The sequence below is a fragment of the Melanerpes formicivorus genome, unplaced genomic scaffold, assembly GCF_026170545.1.
Source record: "Melanerpes formicivorus ecotype bairdi unplaced genomic scaffold, bMelFor1.0.p_v2 SCAF_3, whole genome shotgun sequence".
Taxonomy (NCBI): domain Eukaryota; kingdom Metazoa; phylum Chordata; class Aves; order Piciformes; family Picidae; genus Melanerpes; species Melanerpes formicivorus.
In genome coordinates this window covers 22,746,221-22,772,667 of record NW_027142355.1, presented here as the reverse complement: position 1 = coordinate 22,772,667, position 26,447 = coordinate 22,746,221, and the positions used below count along the sequence as shown (strand labels likewise).

Genomic DNA, 26,447 nt, shown 5'->3' with positions numbered 1-26,447 from the left:
GCGATTTTCATTTTTTGCAAGGCCGCACTGCTGGTGTCCTGGAAAAATGGAGAGTTAGAGCTTTATCAGTTGGTGCCCTGAGGTATGTGGCAAAGAAGCTAAATCCTTGAAGATTAGCAAAAAAAATGCAGCACATGGCAATAAGGGGCTTATATGACTACTAGTATTAGTTCAGGTGAAAGAAGTATTGCTTATACATAAAACTGGACAAATCCACTGACAATGTATTTTTAGTTAGCTACAAAGGAGTCTTATATTGCTGGACTTTACCTCTTTGGTGATTTGGGAAGCTTAGTAATCCACTGTAAATGCTCTTCTGCTGGCCCCAATTCCCAGTATTACTCCAGAATGCTGCTCTTTCATTTTAACCCCTAAAAGTACATGTTTCCTTAATTTAGCTTTTAGATCACACAATTACTTATTTAGCCAGCAGTTGTGCTCTGAGAGCAAATGATCAAGTTACTGCTTGGATGCTTTAACCTTCCGCAGCACAGCCACTTCAGAGGCATGAGCACAACCTGAAAGATGCCTTGGTGGGCTGAATGCAGTTTCAGCCTCTCATGCCCATAGAAAATACCAGATTTCTATTTCTAGTACTGCTGTATTTTACCATTGAGTCACTCTTTTGTTTATGTTTCCATTGTTTTAGTATTGTTTGGTTATTACCTAAGCTTGCATCCCATCGTGTTGGGGAGTTGAAGCTTTTTATCAAGTTTTCCCTATAATCTGAACAACCTGATGTAGTTAAAGACGTCCTTGTTCACTGCAGGGGCAGGAGTGGACTAGATGACCTTTAAAGGTCCCTTCCAACCCAAAACATTCAGCTAGAAAACACAGAACAGCAACCAGTGCTCTGCATCAGTGGCAGAAAGCAGAAGCTAAAGGCTGTGTGCTGCATTTAGTGGTGACACTGAGGATGAGAAGCTTTTTCACATGGCTTGCCTGTATCTCTGTGTTTTGAAGTAAGTGTTGAGGTGCTGCCTTCAGAGCCAGAACGGGAGACAGTGAGCTGGGGTGCTGCCTTGCATGCGGTACCTAATTAAAAGCAAACCGTTAAAGCAGTTACACCCCACCTCTACTATGGAGATTACTGGGCATGCTGGAGGAGTGACTGAGCAGCTCACTGAGCAGCTGCTGACCCAGTTTCAGCTAACCTTAATACGCTGAGCTGTAAACTAAAGTAGTTGAGGAACTGCTTCATGAGAAATGGAGCCATCCTCGCATCAGGGCAGGGCTTACCAGACCTGCCCCAAAGTAAACTGCTCTCACTCATGAACTAAAATCCTGTCATCGATGCAGAGGAAGACTAGGATATAACTGTGAATGTTCCTTAATTTTCTTTCTGCTCCAGTCATTCAAACCCTACATACAAACCCGTAATATAGAAAGATACTTCTCTGTACCAAGGGATAAGATTTAGGATTGTTGCAGAGCCCAGTTCTCCTCTCACAGCAGACTGCAATGTTGATATCTGAGCGTAAAGAAATGGTTTATGTGCTTTTGTTCCACCATGTGAGCCTACACCACCATTGTTTGGAACATCTTTGTATTATACAAATAATAGCACAAAGAACCTATATACAAAGGACAGATGACATGGGTGTATTCCTGTGCTGTGTGCTGGAAGCTAAGTAGCAGTGCTTGTCCTGGGAGGCTTTGAATTCAAAAGAGGCACTAGGAAGGAGGAGAAACCATCAAGAAAAGAAGCAAAATAGTCTGTGCAAAGCCATGTTACTGAGTTTCCTGCACCCAGGGTTCAATTCTGTGTCTATCTAGTGCACAATGCTACAGGTTAGGAAGCCAGGAAAGCAGTTAAGAGACTTACCTGTAGAAAGTGACAGTGAAATCATTGCAGTCATTAGGAGCTCCAGAGGAGAAAAGCTCTTGCAATACTCCAGGGAAATGACACAACATAAAAATTGTGCTATATAAACAAAAGCTTAGAGGGAGGCCTATGAAGTAGGCTAAGACATATCCATGGAGAGCTTTAGTGAAAAGCATGGTTAACTGTGTCAAAACACAAATACTCCTCAGGCTGCAGCCCTTCTGTCTCTGGAGCAGACATCTCCTAATGAGCAGCTTCCATTCTTTGGGCAAGGTGCATGGCACAGGACTTTGTCATTACCATTCCTCAATGTAAGTCCTCCCACTTTGGCCTGCTGTCTCCTTAGCTGCTTTCTGTGCTTTGAATTGATTGTTTGCCCTCCCTTTATTCATGGAAGCTTTTTAAAATGGATTTCTCCCACTGAGAGTTGCTTAGGTTTCCATTTAGTGTACACATTTTTGTCTCTTCAAGTTGCTGGACCAGATTCAGCTAGGTGGTTGTTTTATTAAATGTGGTGATGCACTTTCTTAAAACGAGATCCGTCTCGATCTCTTTCTTTCCATATATACATATATATAATGTATATACGGTTCTGGTATATAGGGATGTAAGTTGAGTAACTTGATGTATGGACACTCATTACAATGGCTTATATAAAATCCAAGATGATCCTGTGCAAGTCTTGCAAAGCATTATTAGCTCAGCAGGTGTTGGTAGTTCTAGCAGATATCAGTTCAAAGAGCGTGGTCTAAATGCCACCAGATACTAAGGTTGGAAACTAGGCCATTTGAAAAATAGCCTTTAGAAACCTCAGCCTAATTGCATTAAAAAAAAGTGGTTGTTATACCTGTGTGGATAAGCACTTCCATAAAGTATTCAGTGGTGGTGCTTGGGGTTTATTTGCTTCCTCTATGTCTAATTTGTATTTGAGAAGGTCACAGTACATTTATGTGATGAATCTGGGAAATAATTGAATTTAAAATGCAAAATATACAAAATACAAAAAATACAAACACCAATGGTTACCTATCAAGTTTGAGTACTGTAGTCAGAGCATTTCATGTCATTGCTCAGAAACGTACTGGGGAGTTTTGTATCTCTGAGAAACATACTAAATCTGGAAGATTTGTTAACAAAGTGTATGAGCAAGTACAAATACAATGAAATTTCAATTTGATTTCTTAGTATAGAATACATTTTTGTGAGTTGCTGTATCTGGGAGCTCCCAGCAAACTCTGTCTGTCCATACCACAACACAAAGTGTGAGAGAGCAGAGATCACTCTGTCATAGGTCTACGTCATGAAGCCAATATACTTTGTTTGGTTAACTGCATTAATGCTTTCATGTAATTAATATATTTTGGGAGACTGTTTGACTGATGATTGTGTTCCCTTGTGCAGATAAAGGTAGAACCAGTTGTTCCAGCTCCATCGCCGGTTATTCCTCGGCTGACATTAAGAGTGGGCGCAGGCCAAGACAAAATGTAAGTACCAATAAATCCATCTGTAAGGTGTATACTGACCACAGTTCATCCTCTGTTGCTTGTGATTGCTCCTTTTTTTTTTCTTTTTTTTGGTGGGAAGTGCTTAAAGATTAGTGACAAATGGCATCCATGCAGCTATGACACCTTCTGACCACTGTAATGAAAAATCAAGCAGCACATTTAGTAGCAAAAATGTTTTGGACATTTGTCCTTTTTCTTCTACTTTCCAAGCGGGACCTATCATCTTCTATCCATTCCACTGTGTTTCTCATTCCATGCCTTTCAGAGGTGTGGAGTACAAGACTCTGTCTAGACTCATGTGATGCCTCCAGTGACATTTAGTGAGGTTTCCATAATGGATGGTTATCCCTAGTGTAACCTACAGCTAAGTTTCATAACACCCTCTAGCTGACAGTTGTTTTGTGTTTTAAAGCATAACAGTTGAAATTCCTTTATACACATCTGTTTTTATTATAACTGTTGATGATTATTCATGAGTGTACCTAACGCATTTTAAGTGCTGGTTCATTAGCTCTCTAATTACTGGGTGCTGCTGTACAAATAATAGTTACTTTGTACTGTGTGAACATAAATAGGATGATCACTATCCTGAGATCACACAGCATGAACAGGTGGCTGGAGAGGCTGGGGAAACCATGTGTCACTGGGCTTTTTAGGCTGCTCCTGTGTTGTGTGTGAAGGATTTCTTTTAATCAGGTTTTAATCATGCTATCGATGACACGGAACACACTTCCACGTCTGGTGGTAAACGCGAGCACCAGGACAGAATTTTTTTCTTTCTGTTCATCATGTTAAATGTTGCAATACAACTACAGAACAATGTTGTTGTTTCTCTTCTGTACCCATTCTGAACTAAACCTCCTAGTTACCAAGTTTTCTCCTTTCTCAGTTAAATGACATTTTGATGATTATTCTCTTTTTCTGTGCTGTCCTACTCCTCAGTATGTATCTGTCACATTTACTGGTTCGAAGTTGCTGAAATATTAGGACTCTTTCTCACTCTTCAGCCATTTCTGTTTTCTTCCTTTCACAATATTTGAGGGTGATCTAAAATTTCTGTGCTCCACCTTTCTCAGAACAGTTTTCTGTCTTGCTGCGCAGATTTAAATGGGCACAAGTGGACAGATTGTCTCTTTTTAAAGCCCACAAATCTATTTTTCTCCTTGAGGAGCTAAGGATACTTTTAAATTCCTCTTTTTTAAGGAGAGTACAAGTATTTATATGGAGAAAAAATAAGTAATATTTTCAAGGCAGAAATTATAAATTAAAGTTCTGAAGCCATATTTTGTCACCAAAGAGTTGGCCTTGCTTTCAGTCTTGTCTCACTACAGTCATTCCCATACCCACATAGATTTTGAGAAAGGACTTCAGAGTCTCACTGCTTTTTGCAAATCATATGGATACATCACTGCCAGCTTATAGAGGGTTAGAGATACTGTCATCTTGGTTCACAGGCTTTTGGGAAATGCAGTTCTATCTCAGTTTCCTTTCTGCATCTTTAGTAGCACCCTGACCTCCAACTGAGAACCTGAGGGCAGAACCTAGAGTTTAAACCCTAACACCAGGATGGGAGATACTCAAAGTTGACTTAGTTCAAAGTTTCTAGACAAATTATAGAATTAAACACCAAGATTGAGATCTTCAAGGGTGGGAGAGTTCTGGAGGCAGCTGTTAGGAAATACTAAAAGGTGGTTGTGTTGCACCTCTCTGCAGCATCTGTACTGAGCCTAGGAAGTGAACTTCATCTCCTCCAAGTGACATTCATCCTTGAGATTGCTTTAGGATGCATAACCAAACAAGATTTGAATCATTAACATTCCATCTCTGTTTGCTTGTTGGTTTCTCTCTTCTACCTTAAACATCTTCTCATTGCCCACCATATCTGCACCCTAAAGTTGCCCCAGTGTAATGGCTGCATCACCCAGCTGCACCTTCTGGATGATGGCAAACAAGAGTTTAGGGAGCTTTGTAATAACTTTTAGGATTTCTCATAGCTTTCCAAGGCAAAATCCAGGAAGAATTTTGCCTTGGATAGGCCAGGAGGAAATTTGAACGACATGACTCTGGGAGCTGTTCTGTATTGTGTGTCAACCCAGAGTCTAATGCAGCAGGACTTGCACTAGAGCTGTCCTACTCTAATAATACTTTGGCATTCCTCCTCAACAATTAATATTCAGCCTGAACTCAGAGCATAGTTTCATTTTCACGTGCTGTGATCATTATGAAAAGGACTGGTGTGGCTCTGAGGCAATGCATTTCATACTTGTGTACATGACCTGGACCTCCGGAGTCTTCATTTAAAGCTATTAGTTGAAAAGACTGTAGTAATATCATCAACCTTTTAAGTAGCTCATAACAAGTAGAAAGAAAAGATTTTGTGATGTGTTATGGTAAGAGAAAGTTAAATTTGTATTTCATTTTGTTGGTAATGAAGTTCTGGATATCTGCTAATTATCATACAGACATAATACATCTCAATTACCGTGTCTCTGGAGTTTATTCACATGGGATTGTTTGAGAATGTCATGCGTCACCAGTTGTGGTGGGTTGACTCTGGCTATATGCCAGGTGTCCACCAAAGCTGCTCTGTCACTCCCCTTCTCAGCTGGACAGGGGAGAGAAAAAATAATGAAAGGCTCATGAGTCAAGATAAGGACAGGGAGAGATCACTCAGCAATTACTGTCATGGGTAAAACAGAGTCATCTTGGAGAAATTAGTTTTAATTTATTGCAAATCAAATCAGAGTAGCATAATGCGAAGTAACATTAAATGTTAGAACATCTTCCCTTTGCTCTTCTCTTCTTCCCATTCTCAACTCCCAAATTCTCTACCTCCTGCCCAATGAGCAGCACAAGGGGACAGAGAATGGAGGTTGTGGTCAGTTCATCACATGTTGTTTCTGCTGCATCTTGTTCTTCATGGGGAAGATTCCTCCCATTCTTCCCCTGCTGAAGCTTGGAGTCTCACAAAACACAATTCTCCACAAACTTAGCTAAGAGACACCTATTAATAATTTTAGGTTAATGGACATGAAAATGTACTGTTACTGAAGGATGGATAAATCAATGTTGGCAAAACTGCTTTACTTCAGTTTTTGGGTTTTTTTTTTTTGCAAGTCTTTTAACTGCACAGTAAAACAAGAAGAAAGTAGATTCTAATCAAAGCATTTCCATCTTAGTTGTAAACAATTACAGCAATACTTGCATAGATGCCACATTAGAAGAAATTTACTGGATTCCATTCTAATGCAATTAGAGCTAATTTTGTTCTTTAAATGAATAAAAGGTCAGCTAGTAAATCTAGTTTATCTCAAGTCCATGCTTCAATAAATTGTTTTATTTAATTTGTTGTAAAAGATCTTATCCTTAATGGGCCTAGCTCTTATTGGTTTGCTTGGGTTCTAAAATATTTATGACCACCTTTTTAGATATGATTCAAATGATATGTTGGGAGGATTTTTCTCTGGGTTCTTTTTCCACTCCAGGGTTATCAAGGTAGATTGCTAACTAAGTTAGTATAGGAAGGAACTAGAGATGCTATCTTCTTGTAAAAACAAAACAAAACAAAACAAAACAAAACAAACCCCACAGCTAGTATACACTTCTACATTTAAAATCAACTGCAAATGATAAGTAGGGTTTAATACTTCTATTCATCTGCATCATGGTTTCTTTTTGTCTAGTTAATTTTCTTAAGCACAATTGTTTTTCATACACATACATTTTTAAAAAGCAAATTTTTGGATGGGGTGTTGACCTTTCAGCTACCACCACAGTTGACATAAACTTCAGCAAAGGTAGGTGCTGTAATTTTTGATATTTCAGAGAAATGTATCATACATTTAAGTATCTCTTTTAAGAGAAAAACACATGGCTTCTAACACTAGTGCCAGACCACAAAGCAAAGAGCCAGTTGCTGGTTGTTGTTTCAGTGCTCCTGTGACTTAGAAGCAGGATATATAGTTTTTGTGAAATCAGGTCTCCAGATTTACCTAAAATTTCAGGCGTTTGCTCCAGACTCCTACTGCATCATATCATAGCTCTGCCATCAACAGGGATCCTGGAAAACCAGACATGAGAAAGGGAAAGAAATGTATTTTAAGGGTGTTTAACTTGTAGAGCTGCCACTCTAATGATGTTGCCCTTTGTCTTACATATTTTTTAAGTGAGCAGATAGGTGACTTTATCCAAAACCAAATTGCACTCACACTCAGATATGTATGTCTGTGTGTTTGTAGTCAATGTATATCAAAGGCCCTGTGAATTGTAAGTTGAAATCCCAAACTATCAAGGGATAGAAATATATTTGTTACCCAGATATTTGACTGAGATTTCTGTCATTTGGTAGGTTGTTACTAGTCCAAAACCCAACTTATATTCATTTGGAAGCTCACTTAATTGCATGTTATCCACAGAGCTACAGAGATGATGAAGGGAGTGGAATATCTCCCTTATGAGGAAAGGCTGAGGGAGCTGGATCTCTTTAGCTTCGAAGAGACTGCAGGGTGACCCCATTAATGTTTATAAATATGTGAAGAGCGAGGAAGATGGAGCCAGGCTCTTCTCAGTGATGTCCAGTGTTAGGACAAGGGGCAGTGGATGCAAGCTGGTGCAAAGGAGGTTCCATGTGAACCTAAGGAAAAACTTTTCCACTGTGAGGGTGACAAAACACTGGAATGGGCTGCCCAGATAAGTTGTGTGGTCTCCTTCTTTGGAGACTTTCAAAACCTGCATTGACATGTTCCTTTGTGACCTATGCTAGGTGATCCTGCTCTGGGAGGAGGGTTGGACTAGATGACCCTTTAAGATGCCTTCCAACCCCTGATGTTCTGTGATGACACAAGCCACCAGCATAGCTAACCGACATCCTTTGTCAAGTATCCCAAAACCAAGTGGTAATGTAGACAGAATTAATTTGTGACCAGTAGATGTGACCTCTCTGTGTAATATTTGTTACCCAGAAGCATACTTTTCAGACTAAAAGCGCAGGGGAATCTGTCCTGTCACTTTCTGGTTTAATTCTGAGGACTCTATGACCTTAAAGGTTTTTTTCAACCTAAACAATTCTATGATTCTATGATTACACTGACTGTCATCCTCCATCTAAGAACTTCTATCACAATAAAGTGTTCATAGCACATAAGAAATGCAGCTCCTTTGTGAAGCTACGACCCCACCACAGCTGGACTCTATGAGAAGTTTATTTTCCATAAATTTACGTGGTTTAGCTCATCACTGCTGCCTGCATAAGAATTCATCATTTTCACTGCAACCACAGTTGGGCAACAGAATTTCAGTAAAGCAGTTTGTTACTCATCTGGGAGGGGTGGCTAGTACACCAGAAGGCTGTGTTGCCATCCAATGAGATCTGGACAGGCTGAAGAGCTGGGCAAAGGCAATCCTCATGAAGGACAGGTGTAGAGTCCTGCATCTGGGGAGGAGTAACACCAGGCACCAGTACAGACTAGGGGTCGTCCTGCTGGAAAGCAGCTGCATGGAAGTCCTAGTGGACAGCAAGTTATCCGCTGGACAGCAATGTGCCCTTGTAGCCATGAGGGACAATGATATCCTGGGGTGCATCAAGAAAAGTGTGTCCAGAAGGTCTAGGGAGGTTCTCTGTCCTTGTGAGACCACACCTGGAATACTGTGTCCAGTTTTGAGCTCCCCAATTGGAGAGAGTCCAACAGAGATCTACAAGGGTGATTAAGGGACTACTCAAGTATCTGTCTTACGAAGAAAGACTTGAGAGAACTGGGGGCTGTTTAGTCTTGAGAAGGCTGAGAGAGAAACTTACCAATGTCTGTAAATATCTGAGGGGTGAGTGTCAAGACGAAGGTGACAGTCTCTTTTTGGAGCTGCCCATTAATAGGATAAGGAATAATAGGTATAAGATGGAACACAGGAAATTCCACCTCAACACGAAAAGAAACTTCTTTACTATAAGGGAGATGCAGCACTGGAACAGGCTGCCCACAGAGGTTGTGGAGTTGTCTTCTCTGCAGACATTCAAAACCCACCTGAATGCATTCCTGTGTGGCTTGCCCTGTGTGATCCTTCTTTGTCAGGGGATGTGGACTAAATGGTTTCTAGAGGTCCCTTTCAACCCCTAATATTCTGTGATTCATATTTTTGAAGTTCTGTACCACCTTTATCTAAGCTGCTGCATGTGGAATACTGCCAAGTTTATTATAGGGTATCGTTCTTCAAAAACCAGATACCTAAATGGCATCCAGGTTGGACTGGACTCTGAGAAATCTATTCTAATTGAAGATGTCCCTGCTGACTGCAGAAGAGATGGACTAAATGACCTTTGAAGGTTTCTTCCAACCCAAAACATTCTATGACTGTGATAGCTTTAGTATTTAATATAATTGTTCTTGTATGGGTAAATCAGACAGTATAAAGAAGCTTTTGAACTTTGGGTGCTATTTAGTGGAGTGCTACTCAGACTTTGATAATTTAGATTATGTAGTGTTTGCCCACAGTAGCTGAATAATAAGGTTCATTAACCTCCTGTATAGGCATATCCAGATCATAGAATCATGGAATATAGCTGGTTGGATGAGACCTCAAAGATCATCCAGCCCAATCCTCAATCCAAACCTGAGGGGTCAACACTAAACCATGTCCCTAAGCACCAGGTCCACATACCGCTTAAACACCTCCAGGGACAGTGACTCCACTGCTGCCCTGAGCAGACCATTCCAATGTTTGATAACCCTTTCTGTGAAGAAATATTTCCTAAACTTTCCCTAGCACTGCTTGAAACAATATTCTCTAGTCCTGTTGTTTGTCATCAAGAAGAGGCTGGCTCCCTCCTTGGTCCAACCTCCCTTCAAGTAGTTGTAGAGAGCAATGAGGGCTCCCCTCGGCCTCCTGTTCTTCAGACTGAACAACCTCTGCTCCCTGAGACGCTCCTTGTAGATCATGTGCTCCAGGCTCATCATGAGCTCTTCATGAGCCTCTAGCCTTGGCTTCCTCCATGTGGCTGGGGAGGAAAGGATGGGCTTTTTATTGACTTGTCAAGCCATAGGTTTGCATTGCCAGCCAAGTAGCTCCTGACCCGTTCCATTTATTTCACTGTTTTGTGGTGGGGAAACAGGTAAAGGAATCCTTCTGGAAGCCCCTCCTTCTGTTTTTATGAATAAGAGCAGTGTTTGGAGCAGTTAAGGCACCGTGACCAAATCCTCCAAAAGACGTAATGCAAGTAGCATGGGGCTATTGTGGGACACAGCTGTGGGCGGTGTGGGTTACCCTGTGAGACGTTGCTTATTCAACAGAAAGCTCTGGAGGAGAACTTCTGGTGGAATTGAAGAGGAGAGAAAAAGTGATACTTCAGGGAGAAAAATGTAGATGGGCAAACCACTGCTTGGGAGAATTAAACAATAGAGTCCAGGCAGTGAAAGTCTGTGTTTATTGCAGGACTAATGGGTATCCCAATTATTTTCCAGTGTAGCACTTAGCAGAGCAAGACAGCGCTAACTGTGCGTGAACAGAATGAATGCTCTAGGTGTCAATCCAGCTTTTGCTGTAAGGTGGAAAAGAGCATGTAATGGTGAAATCATTTTTTATATGATCAATAGGACCACCTAAGTGAGCAAGCAGAGTAATGAAAAATGATCTTGCTCCTCTCCAAGGCTGCAGAGGTGTGCTTAAGGAATTCCAGTGATCTTTACAGCTTTCATAAATCTTTGTGTGTGTGTGTGTATTTACCTACCTGCATTTTTCTGTTCTGTAGGGCTTTTTTAATTAAAGAGCTGGAGGACTGATTTTCAATGTCTTTTTAAATGTTGAATGTATTTTAATGAAGATATTGTCTCAGGTATGATTCATATCCCTTTCCCGATTGTTCCTTTTAAATGGAACATATTGGCCGTGATCCTGCAGTAAAATCCCCATGTGTGGTCTTGCATCCATCCAAGAGTCTTGTTCACTTCATTGGAGGTTCCCGAGCCTCTCCCTTGCTGCAGGATAGTGGGTTTTACATGAAAAAAAAAACAAGAAAAAAGTGAAGAATACCATATCTCTTTTACCAAAACAAGTAAATGATAATTTTTGTTTATATTTCTAGAGGTAATTTAGAAGAATTTTTAGTTCCTTGAGCATGAGTTGTATTTCCCTGTATGGTCCTTAGCTTGTTTCCTTCTTCCTTTTTTTTTTTTTTGTTATTACTGAATCCACTCTGATTAATTATTCATCCTGTTTATGGTAGGTGGTAGGCTGTGGCAAACTATTTTCATTTTGCTGCTGGGCACATTGGATGATGACTCCAAAAGTGAATCCATAAAAAGGCTTGAGTCATTAGAAAACAAAACAGCTTGCTGCGAGATTCTTTGATTTTGCTGCTTATTGCTCAAGAGTAAAAAAAAAAAAAAAAACAAACTAAAAAGTCATATACTGCATACCACAGTAAAAAAAAAATAAATAAATACTCCAGGCAGGTAGACACATAAGTGAATTGCTTGTTTAAATGAACATGAGCAGCTGCCCTTATGAAGCACAACAGAAACTGATCAAATATGTGTGAAAGATTGGAAAGGCAGGTGGATATTTGTTTGAAAAATAGACTTTGTCTCTGCAGAAGATGACTGCAAGAGAAAGGTGCTGATTTGTTCTGGTCTTTGACAGAGGTGCTTCTTTTTTATTCAGTCTTTTATTGAAGCTTCTAAACAAAAGTGAGGAGACTATATAGAATCATAGAAGAGTTTGTTTTAGAAGGGACCTCCAAAGGTCATATAGTCCAACCTCCCTGCAGTCAGCAGGGACATCCTTCACTAGATCAAGTTATCCAGAGCCTTGTTGAGTCTGACCTTGAATATCTCCAGGGGTGGGGCCTCAACTACCTCTGTGGGCAACCTGTTCCAGTGTTCCACCACCCTCATGGTAAAAAAACTTTTTCCTAACATCCGGTCTAAATCTGTAGACCCAAGGAGCTGGATGTAGACAAGAGGGCTGTAGAGAAGTAGCCATCCATAGGCACAAAAGAATAAGATGGTCCTAAAGTAAAGTTGTCCTGTGAGCAAGTGATCATTGTCTATACGGAGCCTCCAAGTTCAGGACTGACAAGCTCACTTGGTTCTTTCAAAAGCATGTCTCAGTAACAAGCTGGAAAATACAGCTGTTGAGGTTTTCAAACCCATACTGGCATAATTTTCTGGCAGTTAACAAAATTCAGGAGGACAGATGTAGGACTGGTTTATGGTCAAGGTTCTAGATCATGCATCCCATAATGTTTCCCAAAACAAGGAACACATAAGAGAAACTTTGCAAAGAGTTCATTGGCATAAACATGTTTCACCAGCTTTTGGGTTTGCTGTTTAGAGCTCAGCAGAAAGGGGATAATGCCAGATGGTTTTTACATTGAAGCTCTGAACAGCTTGTTATTGATGATAAAAGAGAAAATAAGATGAAGGATACCACGACGCCACTCTTCCAGCTCAGTCCTGTTTTGTCAGACTGGTGATGAGCCATGCAGAGATGTAAGTCAGAATGGTGAGAAAGAATGAGAGGGAGATTCAGGAATCGTCAGCAGAAAGGTGTTTGTGGCTGTTGGGAGAAATCCCCTAGTGTAGCAGATACAGAGGGAGAATTCCAAGGGCAGAATCTGTTTCATTTCAAATAATGAAGAAATAAACAGTAGAAAGCCTCTAATTGAAATTCAAGAGTGCAAATGTCTGTAAACCAAAGGAGTTATCTAGAAATGTCATCTGGACTGAAGACCAAAAGTGGTGGATTCAAAAATTATGATTTCTGCCTGTGGGAAAGGGGCATTTGTAGCAAAATTACTACAGAGTACCTTGTATGAATAAGTCCTTCCAGAAGGACCTTGAGAATAGGCATCATCTCGATCAGAAAAGGGCTGTTAGCCAAAAAGTTGCATCTTCAAGGGAAAAGACTGTGGAGGTAAAGTCAGGCTCGGCAGAAGTCGAACTGTATTAAATGTTGTGAAGGATACTGAGCAAATAGAAAAATAAGTGAAAAAGGAGGACCATGGAAATTGAGACAAGGAGAAGCTGAAACATAATGTAGGTATGAGCCAAGAACAAAGAATACCTTCCTTCTAGTCCTATGTTCATTCTCTCCTTTCCTGAGAACAAGATAGATAACAGCAGCAGGTTGATGGCAGTGGAAATCACCATAATGAATTGGGATGCAAAATACAGAGGCCTCTACACTCTCAAGTCAAAGGTGGAATAATCTTCCTTCAAAGGTCTAGAAGAATTGGGTCCTGAATTTGCAAGACTCAGTTAAAGTAGTTTTTATGTTTAATACAATCGCACAGGACATTCATAGGGAAGCTGACAAAGGTGAGGATAGCAGAGGAGATGCTCAGCATTAAGGATCTAGTTCAGAGAAAGATAGCAACTGAGAGTTGTGTGAGAGCTGATCTAACCAGGGAGGAGCTTATTAGTGAACATACTCAAGGATCTATTTCAGGACTGGTTTGATTTAATAATTTTATATAAAATTTTGTCACAGAAGGAAGTAGAACATGGATGTCTTTTCTTGGCAGTAAGGTTGAAGTCAGTACAAATAAGGATCTGATGATTGTCTGGAAAGAGCTGGATACCCTTGAGTGGAAGGGGGAAATAGTATTTAATTCAGTAAATGAAAAACTGCAGTTAAAGATTTGCATTTGAAGTGTATCAATAGAAACTTCAGCCAGAACTATAGAGCTGATCTTAGGTGTATCAGTAGGGTAGGTATCAGTATAGTAGGTTCATTGAGTGGGTAATGAATCAGTAGTTGATCACAGAATTATAGAGCTAGAGGAAATGGCCTGAAGTTGTGCCAGGGGAGGTTTCGATTTGATACTAGGAAAGTTTTCTTTTCTGAAAGATTGGTCAGGCACTGGAATAGACTGCACAGGGAAGCGGTGGAGCCACCATCCCTGCAGGTGTTCAAGAAACATGTGGACATGGCAGTTCGGAACATGGTCTAATGGCCATGGTGGTCTTATGCTGACGGTTGACTCAATGATCTTGGAGGTCTTTTCCAACCAAAACAATTCTGTGATTCTATGATTTTATGTGCACCATTGAAAATCAACAGACTTCCATGGTGATTGTGCCATTTGTATTGTCCACAAAAATGGACAATCTCTTGCAATAGGTGTTCAGAGATAATTTCCCTTGATAGAGAAGACTTACTACCTTGCAGACAATTTATCCTGTGAAAATGTTTCTATATTTTAATTTCAAGTTTAAGTTCTGAAGTCTTGCAAAATGACTGGGAGCTCCACTGGAGGTTTGATACATTTTGGTACTCTGTAAACACACAAATTGGTTTTAGCAGGTATTTGTGGAGCTTGTGTTGCCAATGTGATTTGTTTGCGCAGAATAAAATATTCATCAGGGCATAAAAGATAAAAACTAAATTTCCCTTTCTAAAAGCAATATGGGAATTAACCTACATTATGGAGCTTAAACTTCACTGATTCTCCTCCAGGGATGGAATAAAATGTTCAGAATCACCTCTAATCTGTGAAGAATCTAAACCATGTGAAAATCTGCCTAATTCCCCTAGGTGTTTTTGATGCTCATACCCATAGACCCTAGACTATACTGTTTTGGGTGGGGGTTCTTTGATGCATGATTCTCAGTTCCAGGTGTGAGATTTTTCTGTAATAAAACAGTTACACCGCCTAATTTTCTAGCATTGAGTAGCCTATATAAGAACAGAATATCAATACTAATAGATAAAATATATCACTCTAATAATCCTTGTGAGTTGCACTAGTTTTAAGTATGTCAGTGAAGTTGATGGTGTCATTTTCCTACCTACAAAGAGCCCTTTAGCTCCTGTTCCTTGCTTAAAAAATGGGTCATGGGTTCAGAAAAGATGTAGAACTTTTCAAATGTTTTTCCTTTGGGCAGAGAAACTACTTCATGGGAGCTCTGCCTCTGCGAAACACAGATTGCTGTGATTTTTTTACTAGGCCTTTCAAAGTACCGATACAGCATTTTTTTGGAGTTCGTCAGCTGTAGTAATCATTCAGCCCTGTAGCTCATATCCTATTTTTGAAAGCCATTTCCTTTCAATGCACTTGTCTTTTCCCTGTGTTTATATGAACCAGTCAATGGGGTTTTCAGCCACAAGCATCAGAATGAAATCAAATGAATTAGTTCCAAAGATAGGAAGCCATTTCACACCTTGGAGCCTCATTTTGCTCCAGATGTAGCATGTAGCTCACACCATGTAGAGCCAATTATAAACCAAGTGACCTGCCATGACACTTAAAATCTTGGTAGAATTTGCACTTTGCCTGCAAGATGACACTTCATTTTCATCCTCTTTGGGTTTGGATCTGTAGGTGTGAACAAGGTGTTTGCCCTGGTGTCATGATGAAAATGGGACTTCATTTATTCTACCTATAAAGAGTTGCATCAATACATGCATTCAATTATAAATGCACCAAGATTTTGTGATAAATGCAATTCCTGCTATCATTTAAAAAGAAATGCAAAGAGAATTTAGGTTGGACACAATTAAATCCAAAGTGTATACATTAATTCTGTTTTGTTTTAAAGGGAGTGGTAACCTTTAGTTATGATTTATGGAAGCTCTTAATACAGCATCTATTCCTGGGGTTTCCTCACACCACTTCATTCTGGAGGAATGATTTTGATTCAAAAACAACTTTTAACTGGCTTTTTTACCTTTCAGTGTAGAGTGTGTTTTGTGATAAGTTGCCAGGCAAGTAGTCTGCAGAGAAATGTCATTCTTGTCTCAGGACTCTGAGTCTGTTTGTGGTGGTTGATGTTCATTTGTGTTTGATCACTTCAGAAAATATCAATCCATCCTCAACTGTAGTGTTTTTGGATTGGGGTGGAGAAGAAATGAAATTTCCAATGTAGAGTTTACATCCTAGCAGGGACCTAGGTACCAGGAGGGTGGAAGCTTTGCTATGGTGAGTACAGCCTACTTGCAGTGTGCTCTGTGCCTCGCTGTCTATAAAACATAGCTCATAAATCTTGGCATCATTTACATAGTGTTTTGATATGAGGCTTCTCTCCAAGTCTGAAGTAACATTAATTATTAGTCGTGGGACTGCTGGTTCTCTTTGATATCTCCCCACCTCCATATTGCCATGTATGCAGCCCCTTCTTCGGTACAGAGGACAGGCTAAACCACCCTCGCTGAGATTACTCCATCACCTCTAATGGTGTAGCACAAAGCCATACATTTCTCCACTCTGGAGTCTAAAGTCTCTGAACTTTATTAGCCCAAGGGAGTGGTAGGCCCAAGCGTGCTCTGAAATGCTGATCTCCTGCTTTGATAACTGAGCTTTAAAATCAAGATAAACAACCTGCCCTATATACTGAACATGTCCTAATTGCACACTTGGAGCAAACCAGCCAATCAATGAGTGTGTGTTGCCTGCTAATGCATATTTGTAGTTTTGGAAGATTTTGTATGTGATGTTCCACATAGCTTCTTCAGTTATTAGCAAGAGTGGCTTGAAGACCCTATTCAAGGAGGAGAAGCTGACTTTATCTAGACCAAGAAATTGTGTTTTAATGTCATATGTTAGCTGAGCATGATCAGTCTTATTCACATTGTACTAGCTAATACTTCTTCAAAACTGTTTATACTATGTGCAGAGTTGTGTTTAAAATCCTATTTGCTGTTAAATTTCCTAGTCTGCACTAGGGGAGGGCTGACTCACTGAAGAACTCATAGCAGGACTTCATTTACTTGCAGGGGACAGAAGAGGGAAGGGGTAATGATGTTTTAAACCACCCAAATCACTTTTGCTGTGCCAAATATTTTGCTGTTTGTTACTCTCCTCATGTTTATTGCGGCTCAGATTTTATTCTTGCAAAGATTTTTCTTGTTGAGAAATGTCTCTCAAGTTATGAGAGTGACTGTGCAAACCATGGAACTGTTGTCACCAGCCAAGGACTTTGGCATCAAGCACTGGGAGCCAGGGCTCTCTGTGAGAGAAGTGAAAGGAGGAATACAGAGATGGAGCACCTGAGCTGGGGTGGCCAGCCTGGGAAGAGCCACAAGCCCCAGGGAGCCACAAGCTAAGACTTTTGTTGAACCAGAAACACATCATAGACATTCCAGAGCCAAAGAGAAAACTTTCTTAGTGAGGTTTTTGGTTATAGCTGAGTAATAGGAGAAAGAAGGGGGGATGTGATGATGTGTGTTTTGCTCCCAGGATAGCCTGATAATAGGACTTCCTTCTTTCAACAAGTTATAGACAGCACAAATCAGGAGTCCTGTACTTTGACTTACAGTCTAGCACCTTTCTGACACACATACAAAGCCTGAGCAACCAGATTAGGTACCTGAAGCAATCACTAGGACATCAAGTGATGTGAAATGTCTTATGGAAAGTCATCTAACACCTTCTAGATCCTGCTCTGCTCATCCCCTAGTCTCTCACAGTAGAAGGTAGGTGTGGCACTGCAGTTGGCAGGTTAGGCAGGAATAGCAAACCTATGGCAGATAATGTCTCCTATCATAGTGGTACTGCCTTTTGAATACCATAATAGAATTGCTGTAAACTCTAAAGTTGAGTGTAAAATTCACTTTGATGGTAGAGCCAGGCTTACCTGGTTCTCAGGAATTGTTGGAATTTGGTTTCCTTCCTGGTTTTCTTATTTATGTTTCCATTTTTCACTTTTCTTAAGATATCTTCCTCTCTGGAATGTCTAACCTTTCTTTAAAACACCTTCTTCCTACAGCCCCATCACAAATCAACTGCACTCCCACAGTTACCGTTCAAACATAAATAAGTTAGTTAAATGATTTACCAAAATGTGGTAAAACAAATAGACCTAGCCTGTGTTTTGTTTGAGGGGTTTTCATTTTGTTTTCTAAAACATCCTTTTCCTTCTCTCTCTGTTTCTAATCCAGAGCCTTACAGTAAGGGTTTTTTCTGCCTTGTCTGTTAAATTGCATGCACATCAATAACACTGTGTGTCAACATTCCTTAGTAAACGTTGGGTCCTCTATGTATACCCCTTCCTGGGCAAGATTATTCTATACTGTGTATTTACTAGAGCTACATCCTGTCTACTTCAGCTACTCGAGTAAGTAGCAATGTTTTAACTGCTGAGTATATAGTCTGAGTCATTTATTTGTCCTGACTAGATCCACTGCTGATTTCATAAACATTTGGGGAAAGAAATACCAAACTAGCAAATATTTGGAGAACCCCCTAATGCAGGATCTTAAGAGGATGATATCGTTTCTCGGCTTGAAGATTAAAATCAGTGCTGTTCACAGCTGATTAACTTTCCTTTCTAATATTACCCACAAATTGAGTTAATGTAATAAAACTTAATGAAACAAGGTTTAGTAAAGCCACAGAGAATATTTACATGACAGCGAGCTATAGAGCAGTTCAGGCTGTCCCAGTGTTCACTTTGTAATGGCTCTCTGCTTTATCCTGCCCAGTGGATGGGTGTAGCAATGACAACAGTCCTTGTGTGGGGTTGAAACAGCCCCTTTGCTGACTCAAAGGTGAGGTGAATTAGCTGCACTGTATTTTCTTTGTGTCTAGTCAATGACTGATCGTTGCTTTCTTTCCCATCACCTCTGATGATCCTTATTTTTGGTCCTACAGAGTCATCAGCAAAGTGGTGCCAGCTCCAGAGGCCAAACCTGCTACTCCTGTGAGCCGGCCCAAAACACCTCCTCCTGTACCATCACCAGTACCAGCTCCTGTTCATGTCACCCCTCCTCCAGCTCCAGCTCCTCCTCCTCCACAGGCTACCGTCTCACCAGTCCTGATCCCACCACCCTCTCCAGCTGTCTCTGCAGCAGGAGGCTCCAAAGCTCCAGTGAGGAGCGTGGTGACCGAGACCGTCAGTACTTACGTGGTAAGTCACACACTGCTGTTTTGTCCCAGTGCCAGTGACATTCATCTGTTGGATCGTCAAGCCCCTGGGTGGCTCCTCATCTCAAAGTAATGGTACCTGCCCTCGTGATGCTGCTCTCTATTAAGTGACTTTATCCAGCCCTTGTTTCCACGCACATGTTTTGAGGGGGTTAATAATTTAATCAGATCATTATACTACTTTGAATATTTTCTTTGTTCCCAATTAAATGTTGAAGTTTCATCTATCAAGTCCTGCTATATCCCAGTTGGTGTTTTCTGCTAACTGAACAAGAGCATTTATTTTTGGAGGTGAAAATGTTTTTATAGATGCTTTCTTAAGCATCTGAATTGAAACCTCAAATGTCAAACTCACCATAGATTTTGCTGTCACTCAGGTAAAGTACAAAACCCTCATACAACATCAAGAATTTGACTTAGCCCTCATTTGAAATGTGTAGAGGCCACTAATCTCTTTTCTGAGTTCCTCAGCATACAGAAATGGCAAATGTTACTGCATCTCAGAAAGTGCATAAATAGTTCACTAAGTCTTCGGTTCGTTTGTCTGTTTGACACGTGCCCTGAACTTGGCCTTTGTCTGGTAACATTAAGACTTAGAATCATAGAATAGGTTGGGTTGGAAGGGGTCTTAAAGATCCTCTAGTTCCAACGTCCCTAGCACAAGCAAGGGCACCTTCCCCCAGACCAGGTTGCTTAAAGACCCATCCAGACTGGCCTAGAACACTTTCAGGGATGGAGCATCCACAACATCTCTGGGTAGTCTGTGCCAGTGTCTCACCACCCTCACAGCAAAGAACTTCTTCCCTCTATGTAATCTAAATTTACCTGCTTTGATTTTAAATCCATTGCCTCTTGTCCTATCTTCCTTCTATTAGAAAAGTCTCCCATCTGAAAAACTGGGACATACCTGAGGGTAGGATTGCTGTGCTACTGGAAATTTCTGCTTTAGATGCAATGTAAAATGGAACTCCTGACCATTTCTGGTTAATTTCAGTTTCTCGTTGAAGAGCAAGCAGCAGATACCATTAACAATGGCAGCAATGTTGTTTCCTTCCCTGTCCTGGCTGAATTCCAGTTTGGTTGGTGACGCCTTGCTTATCTATAGTGGATAGCAGTTCAAAAATCCATTTTAAACACCTAAAGCTTGCTTTTATTGCAGAGTTTCCTGCTTTAATTGCAATGTTTGCATGATTTTCCTCCTTTTTTTTTTAATTCCTGTTTTTATCATGATTCCTCATGTAAATCTACCCTGCTGTTTCTAATGGAAAAGATGCTCTTCCCTGCTGGACCTAAACTGTTGGATCATGTTACTGGTCTCTATTTAAACAGCTGCTGCATTTCACTCCTGAGTTAGTGACAGCACCAGACAACCTCACCGAGCTCTGCATATCTTTGGGGTGCAGGATGCACATCCTCACCTTCTGTGTTGCAGGTGTAAATGCAGAGTCATTCCTGCATATCAGTGTCCAGAAGCTTGGAAATTCAGTCTAAGAGAAAAACATTTCCAAAATACTGTACTACATCCCATTTTCTTCAGTTAGCATTAAAAGCAGATAATTTAGAGATTTTGTTCATTTAAAGAAGGAAGACCCAGGACTTTGCCCAGATACTTCTAGTGGTAAGACTCTTAGCACCTAATTCAGAGGACATGTAGGCTTCAGGTTATTTCTTTCTTTACAACATTGTAGTTGAAACCAGAACTTTACTGCACTAAGATCCAACAGGGAGGGAGACATTTATAAATCAAAAAAACTGAGAGAGCGGTTAAGGAGGAAGGGAATAATTATTATCCTCTTGCATGAAGGGAATCCAGGACACAGTGATGAAATGGCTTTCCCCGAGTCGCACGGGAAAGCTCTTCTGGAGATAAGATTGGAGCCAGTGTGGCAGAGGTGGTCAACTCCCATCTGCAGAGGAGGACAGAAGGACGTTCTAGTTTAAGAATAAAAGATACAGTGTGGGGTCTCCCTGTAGGATAGCATCTCACATCACTGAGCGTGCTCCGATCATTAACTCCCGCAGGTCTGTACAAAAATAGCATCCAGTAATCACATGCTGTCCCTGCTTCCACGACCCTTGGCTCATTAAGGAATGAGGAGTTATGCAATATTTTTAACTTTCTCATTCAGCAGCCCAAGCTCTTGTTTAACAAGCAGGCAGAGGTTTCAGTGCATACAGACCACCCTCTCCAAGCCCCAGAAAGCCTAAGACAGGTATGCTGCAGATAGACACCCCCTGAAAACTTAGGGTTTGGAAGAGTTAGGGTCTTTATCTTCTAATGGGACAACATGAGGCAGTGCTACCTACACCTGGCACTGCCTAAAGCAGGCAGCAGCCTAGTTAGAGTGCCTGGGGTGCCTGCCAAGTGCCAGGGCTGTGCTGCAGGATGGTCTGAGTGCAGCCACGTTGCTCAAACAAGTTGTAAAGGGCTATAGCTGTCAGTGCAATAGCCTGCAGCATCGCTTCTCTGCAGCGCCGTGGCACAGCATCTCCATTACCCCACAGGAATTGCAGCAGCCCTTTTCACACTAGGCACCTGTGGACCAGATGCTTCTCTACCAACTTAAAATGGCTCTCCAGATGCAAGATTAGATGTATAGGTAGAAATGATTATTGCAATCATTCAGCTTTAAAATCACATTCATTGTATGATGTTGACTACTCCATATCACTGGGGAGGGAGTTGTTCCCACTTTACTATTCCTGGTTTTTCTATTTTCTAGTTTTAAGCCACACAAAAAAATGTGAAAAAAAAAAAAATCAGGGCTTTAAGAGGACTCAGTCAAGAATGATGTGTTGGTTGCAGCTCTGGTACATTCCTATTGATTTCTCAGAAAGTGGTGAGAGATGTACAGACCACCATGTAGTGTTTGTTTTGTTTGTTGGTTTTGGGTTTTTTTTTACCTAAGAGCATTTGGGGGGTTTTCATCTACTTTTTTAATATCATGTTTGTAAGCTGTACAGATAGCAAAAAGTTACTGCCGTAGGTATGTGGAAATGCCCAAAAGCTGAGAACAACCCAGTTGAGAACAAACCAGTTGATGTTTTTGAGGGTCTGCGATAATGTGCAAGTTTTCATACAGGAATGATGAAATCAGGGTAATACGCTGGACAATTTGTACTCTCCGTTGTTAGCTGCCCTTCTTCGGGTGGATTTGGTCACATTTTGCTTGTATGTTTTTACCAAAGAACTGTTGAAGAAACCACTTGAGATTTTAAAATATAAATAATGGGTCCAGCATGATATAAACAGAAAAAAGAAATTCATAAAGCTCTGAATATTATAAATGCAGTAAGCAGCTGCCTAGCACTCTAAATGAACTGCCTCTCTTGTTTTCCTTTACCCTTTAGTAAATGGTACTGTGACAGAAATGTCATAAGGGGAATGGAAAGTTACTGAGTAACAACTTTTTTTATATCCTGATCTTATCAGCTTGTTGAAGTTGAAGACTTTGGCTAATAAGTAATACAGCAACGTATACACATACGGCCCTGTATATTTTACATACATATAAGGCTGTTATCATACACAGGAGGCTGCTGCTGTTCCTTCTTGCTATTAACAGGGTAGGATTTAAAAAGCTGTGATAGTGCAGACAGAGAAGGAATTGTGTCCTTAAGCCCTGGCTTCTATATGTGAATGCCTGCACTTGGGTCAGGTGGTGTAACTGGCTGTACTGGTTTACAGGACAATACAGAAAAATGCATGCTTTTGTCATCATGTACAGAGTAGGGCAGTCAATGAAGACATAACACCAAGATCTTCTCATCAGAGAATCCCTAAATAACCACCATGACCACCAAATAGCTTTGTTGGATAAGCAAGAAACTTTTTAACTGTCAGTTTTGCTTCCTGCTTAGCACTGAAAACCAGCTAACTTCCCTTTTTTCTTTGCACCAGATCCGAGACGAGTGGGGTAACCAGATCTGGATCTGTCCTGGCTGTAACAAGCCAGATGATGGCAGTCCAATGATAGGTTGTGATGACTGCGATGATTGGTATCACTGGTAAGTTGCTCTCATCCATCCCATTCTGTCCTTCCCTGGAAGATTTGGGCTCTATAATTAAAACCTTTCTTATTTGTTTATGGCTCGTGATGCTGGGAATATTGGAATAGCTTTCTCTGCCAAATTTAATGATCTGGAAGATATTTTTATCTGTTTCCCTGGAATTTGAAAAAGCAGATTTTAAGCTGTGAGGGAGAGTTACTTTTTAATTAATGGGCACTGGTGATAAGAGTTGTTTTTGAAACTGCTGGGAAATATTGCTGACGCCGGTAACTTTGTGAGAACTACAGGATTATGAGCATAGTGTACACAGACTGACAGTTCAAATTATGAAGCATTGTGTGAACTGTAATATAAATGTCAGCTCTTGTAAAAGGGCTGGAGGGAATTAATCACTTTTTAGTTGTTTTAGAAAACAACTACTTAAAATCGGAAGGTCTTTTGTTTTTCAGTTGGGGGGGGCGGGTTATGTAGATGTGCCGAAGAAGTGTTTGAAACCATTTTGAATCTGGCTCTTTATACCTGAAAGTGCACTGGTATTTTCTATTCAAATAACAGTTCTTATCTGAGTGTCTGATAATTTTTTTTTTATTCAAAGTTTTTTGTAGATTTCTGTTTGATTACCATATTTATTAAGATAATTGCTGTATTAATATGAAAGCCAGATCCTTTCTCCCACTGAAAAGTTTCATTTTGTCGGGTAAGAAACAAAAGTGACTCCACTGAGATGCCAATGATATTTTCCTGTCCTTCACAGGCCTTGCGTTGGGATTACGACTGCACCACCTGAAGAAATACAGTGGTTCTGCTCCAAGTGTGCCAACAAAAAGAAGGATAAAAAACACAAGAAGAGGAAGCACAGGGCACACTGAGGGCTTTGCAGCAGACTGAAGTCGTGCAGCTGCCGTGGCACTTTCTGCCCTGACTCGGTCGCAGGGGAGATCCAGCCTGCTCACGTCGCACCCTCCGTCACCGGCTGTTGGGGTTTTGGCTCTGGAGTGAAACAGGGGCAAGAAAATGCTCTCTGTCAGGGGCTGTTGCGTTCTACAGACCATCTGAGCACAGGGGGGTGGATTTTGGTACATGCTGAATGCTGTCTTTTACCTACTGAGGGAAATTTGCACAGAGCGGTATGAAGACTTCGGTAGTTTGTGGTACCGCTCCCACTCCTCTGACTTGGCAGCAACTAAGATGAATGTTGTAAATACAGATACCTGTCCTATTCTTTCTCAATTTATTATTAATCCCTCTCGAACCTTTGCAGTAAGGTGCAAGGAGGAGGGCAAAATGTAAATTGCAGTAAGTTGTAAACTGAGGAGACCTTCTGGAACGATTTCTCTAGTCTGGATGCAGTTCAGCCTCTACTCCTGCTGAGCCAGATAATCATAACGTGGAAATAAAAAAGTGGCTGGTAAATATTTTTGTGACGAGAATATATGAAGCTTTTTTCCTTGATTTTTAGTACTAACATAAAATAAACACGTTCAAGCTTTTGTGATATATCTTCTATTTTTAAACAAAACAAAACAAAAAGGTTTCTATTGTGTCGATTTTTTTCTTCCGTGTGAATTTATTTCGGTGGACCTGTAATATATTTTATACTTTGGTGTTTTTTGGTTTTGTTTTTTTGTTGTTGTTGTTGGTTTGGGTTTTTTTTTTTTTTTTAGTCTTTGTCAATGTACCTTTTCATTGCTTGTACATTTCATTAGTGTGTAAAAACACTTCCCATTAAACAATTTTCACACATGTAAATACCTGATATTTATAAAGTACCTTTTCTTTTTTTCTTTCTTTTTTTTTTTTGTTTTTTACTGGTTGTGTTTTGGTTTTGTTTTTTTTCTTTAGGGCTCGAGGCTTTTTATTTTTGTTAGCCTGAGAATATAAACCTAGCAGCTACTAAGAAGCCCACACACGACATACGCCTGTCCCCTATGGCTTTAAGGGATTGGTGAGATCTGCCCCACTGGTGCATGCACGAGAAGTTGGCCAGCACCATAATTAGGCCTCGATTCAGATACTTAAACGTGGTAACTTCTTAAGAAGTGAGTAATCCTATTGCCTTCAAGGAGCCTGTTCCCACACTTTGTTATACATGTGCTTAAATGCCTTATGAATTGAGAGCTTAGGCCAGGGGGGCTCTGCAATTTTAATGGCAGCTACAGTGTGTTAATCTGTAGCTGGAAATGAGCTTTTTAAATTTTTTTTCTTCTTTTCTTTTTTCCATTTTTTTTTTAGAAGTGGTGGTGAGTTTGCCAAATCCATAGGGCTCACATTTCGATGGAGGAGATGCAGAATGGCATTGAGGCCAGAAGATGCATTACTCAGCTTTGTGTATCCCTCTTGGAACGACCAATAAAGTGCATGCAAGTTGTATTCCCTGTTGAAAATGAGGAGGGAAATTGTAGAATAAATAAACCCAAGCAAGTCAGTGTTAGATATTGTAGTGCAATGGGTCTCAGAGCTAAAGAAAATACAAGAATAAATCTGGAAAATAATTGACACCTTTTGTTTCCAAAACAGATTTAGACTTCGATGGCTAATTTGGGGATATTTCTATTTTAAACCGTACAGTAGGAAACATCTGGTGTTGGAGGATATGGCCCTTTCACCTGTTGCACAGATATTAAGAATTATTTCTCAAATGCATCCAAATTGATATTAATGAGAATTAATTAGTCATGTTTTTAAAAGCGCCAGTCTCGTTAGGGAAGTGAAGCTTTGCTGATAGAACTGTTAAATTGCAAATCAGTGGAGATATGGATGAAATTGGTTTATTAAAACTGCACTGTTACCTTCTTTGTTCAATGCCACCTCATTTATATTCTGTCCCTGCTAATTGCCAGTTGGGAAAGTTCTCGGGTCTGGTCTTTTTTTTTTGTTTGTTTAGTTTTATTTGAAATTGTTGGATGTTGCAAATCTGATTCTTGTTTTTTCCTCCACGTGTAATGTGCAGACATGCAAACTACAGAGTCTTTGGTCATTTCTGGTTGCAATAATAAAGAAATAGCTTTTGGTAAGTTGTTTATCCATTTCCTCATCCCCTCCCTTAATCAGAACTTCTCACATTTAATCAACTAAATTATTCAAGATGCCATGGGGAGGGCTGAACTTTGCCATTTCGATGGCTGCTCAGCTATTTCTATGCATGCTTGTGCCTGGCTGCTGCCGGGTTGGTTTCCTAGCCTGGGTTTTATGATTTTATAAATGACCCCTGTGGCAGTAAAACCAAAGCATCATTTTCAGGAGGCTTGTGTGG

General features: G+C 40.4%; 1 protein-coding gene across 2 annotated transcripts in view; it reads left to right on the top strand.

Annotated features, from left to right (window-relative positions):
- The window catches only part of TAF3 (TATA-box binding protein associated factor 3), a 124,752-nt gene extending 98,544 nt beyond the window's left edge, over positions 1-26,208 (top strand). For both annotated transcript variants that reach the window (XM_068168684.1, XM_068168693.1), the window contains 4 exons: positions 3,227-3,309; positions 18,911-19,166; positions 23,085-23,191; positions 23,949-26,208. In XM_068168684.1, coding sequence (XP_068024785.1) covers positions 3,227-3,309; positions 18,911-19,166; positions 23,085-23,191; positions 23,949-24,063 — 561 coding nt within the window. In that variant the 3' untranslated portion in view covers positions 24,064-26,208. The remainder of the gene's footprint in view (positions 1-3,226; positions 3,310-18,910; positions 19,167-23,084; positions 23,192-23,948) is intronic.
- Positions 26,209-26,447: the final 239 nt, after the last annotated feature.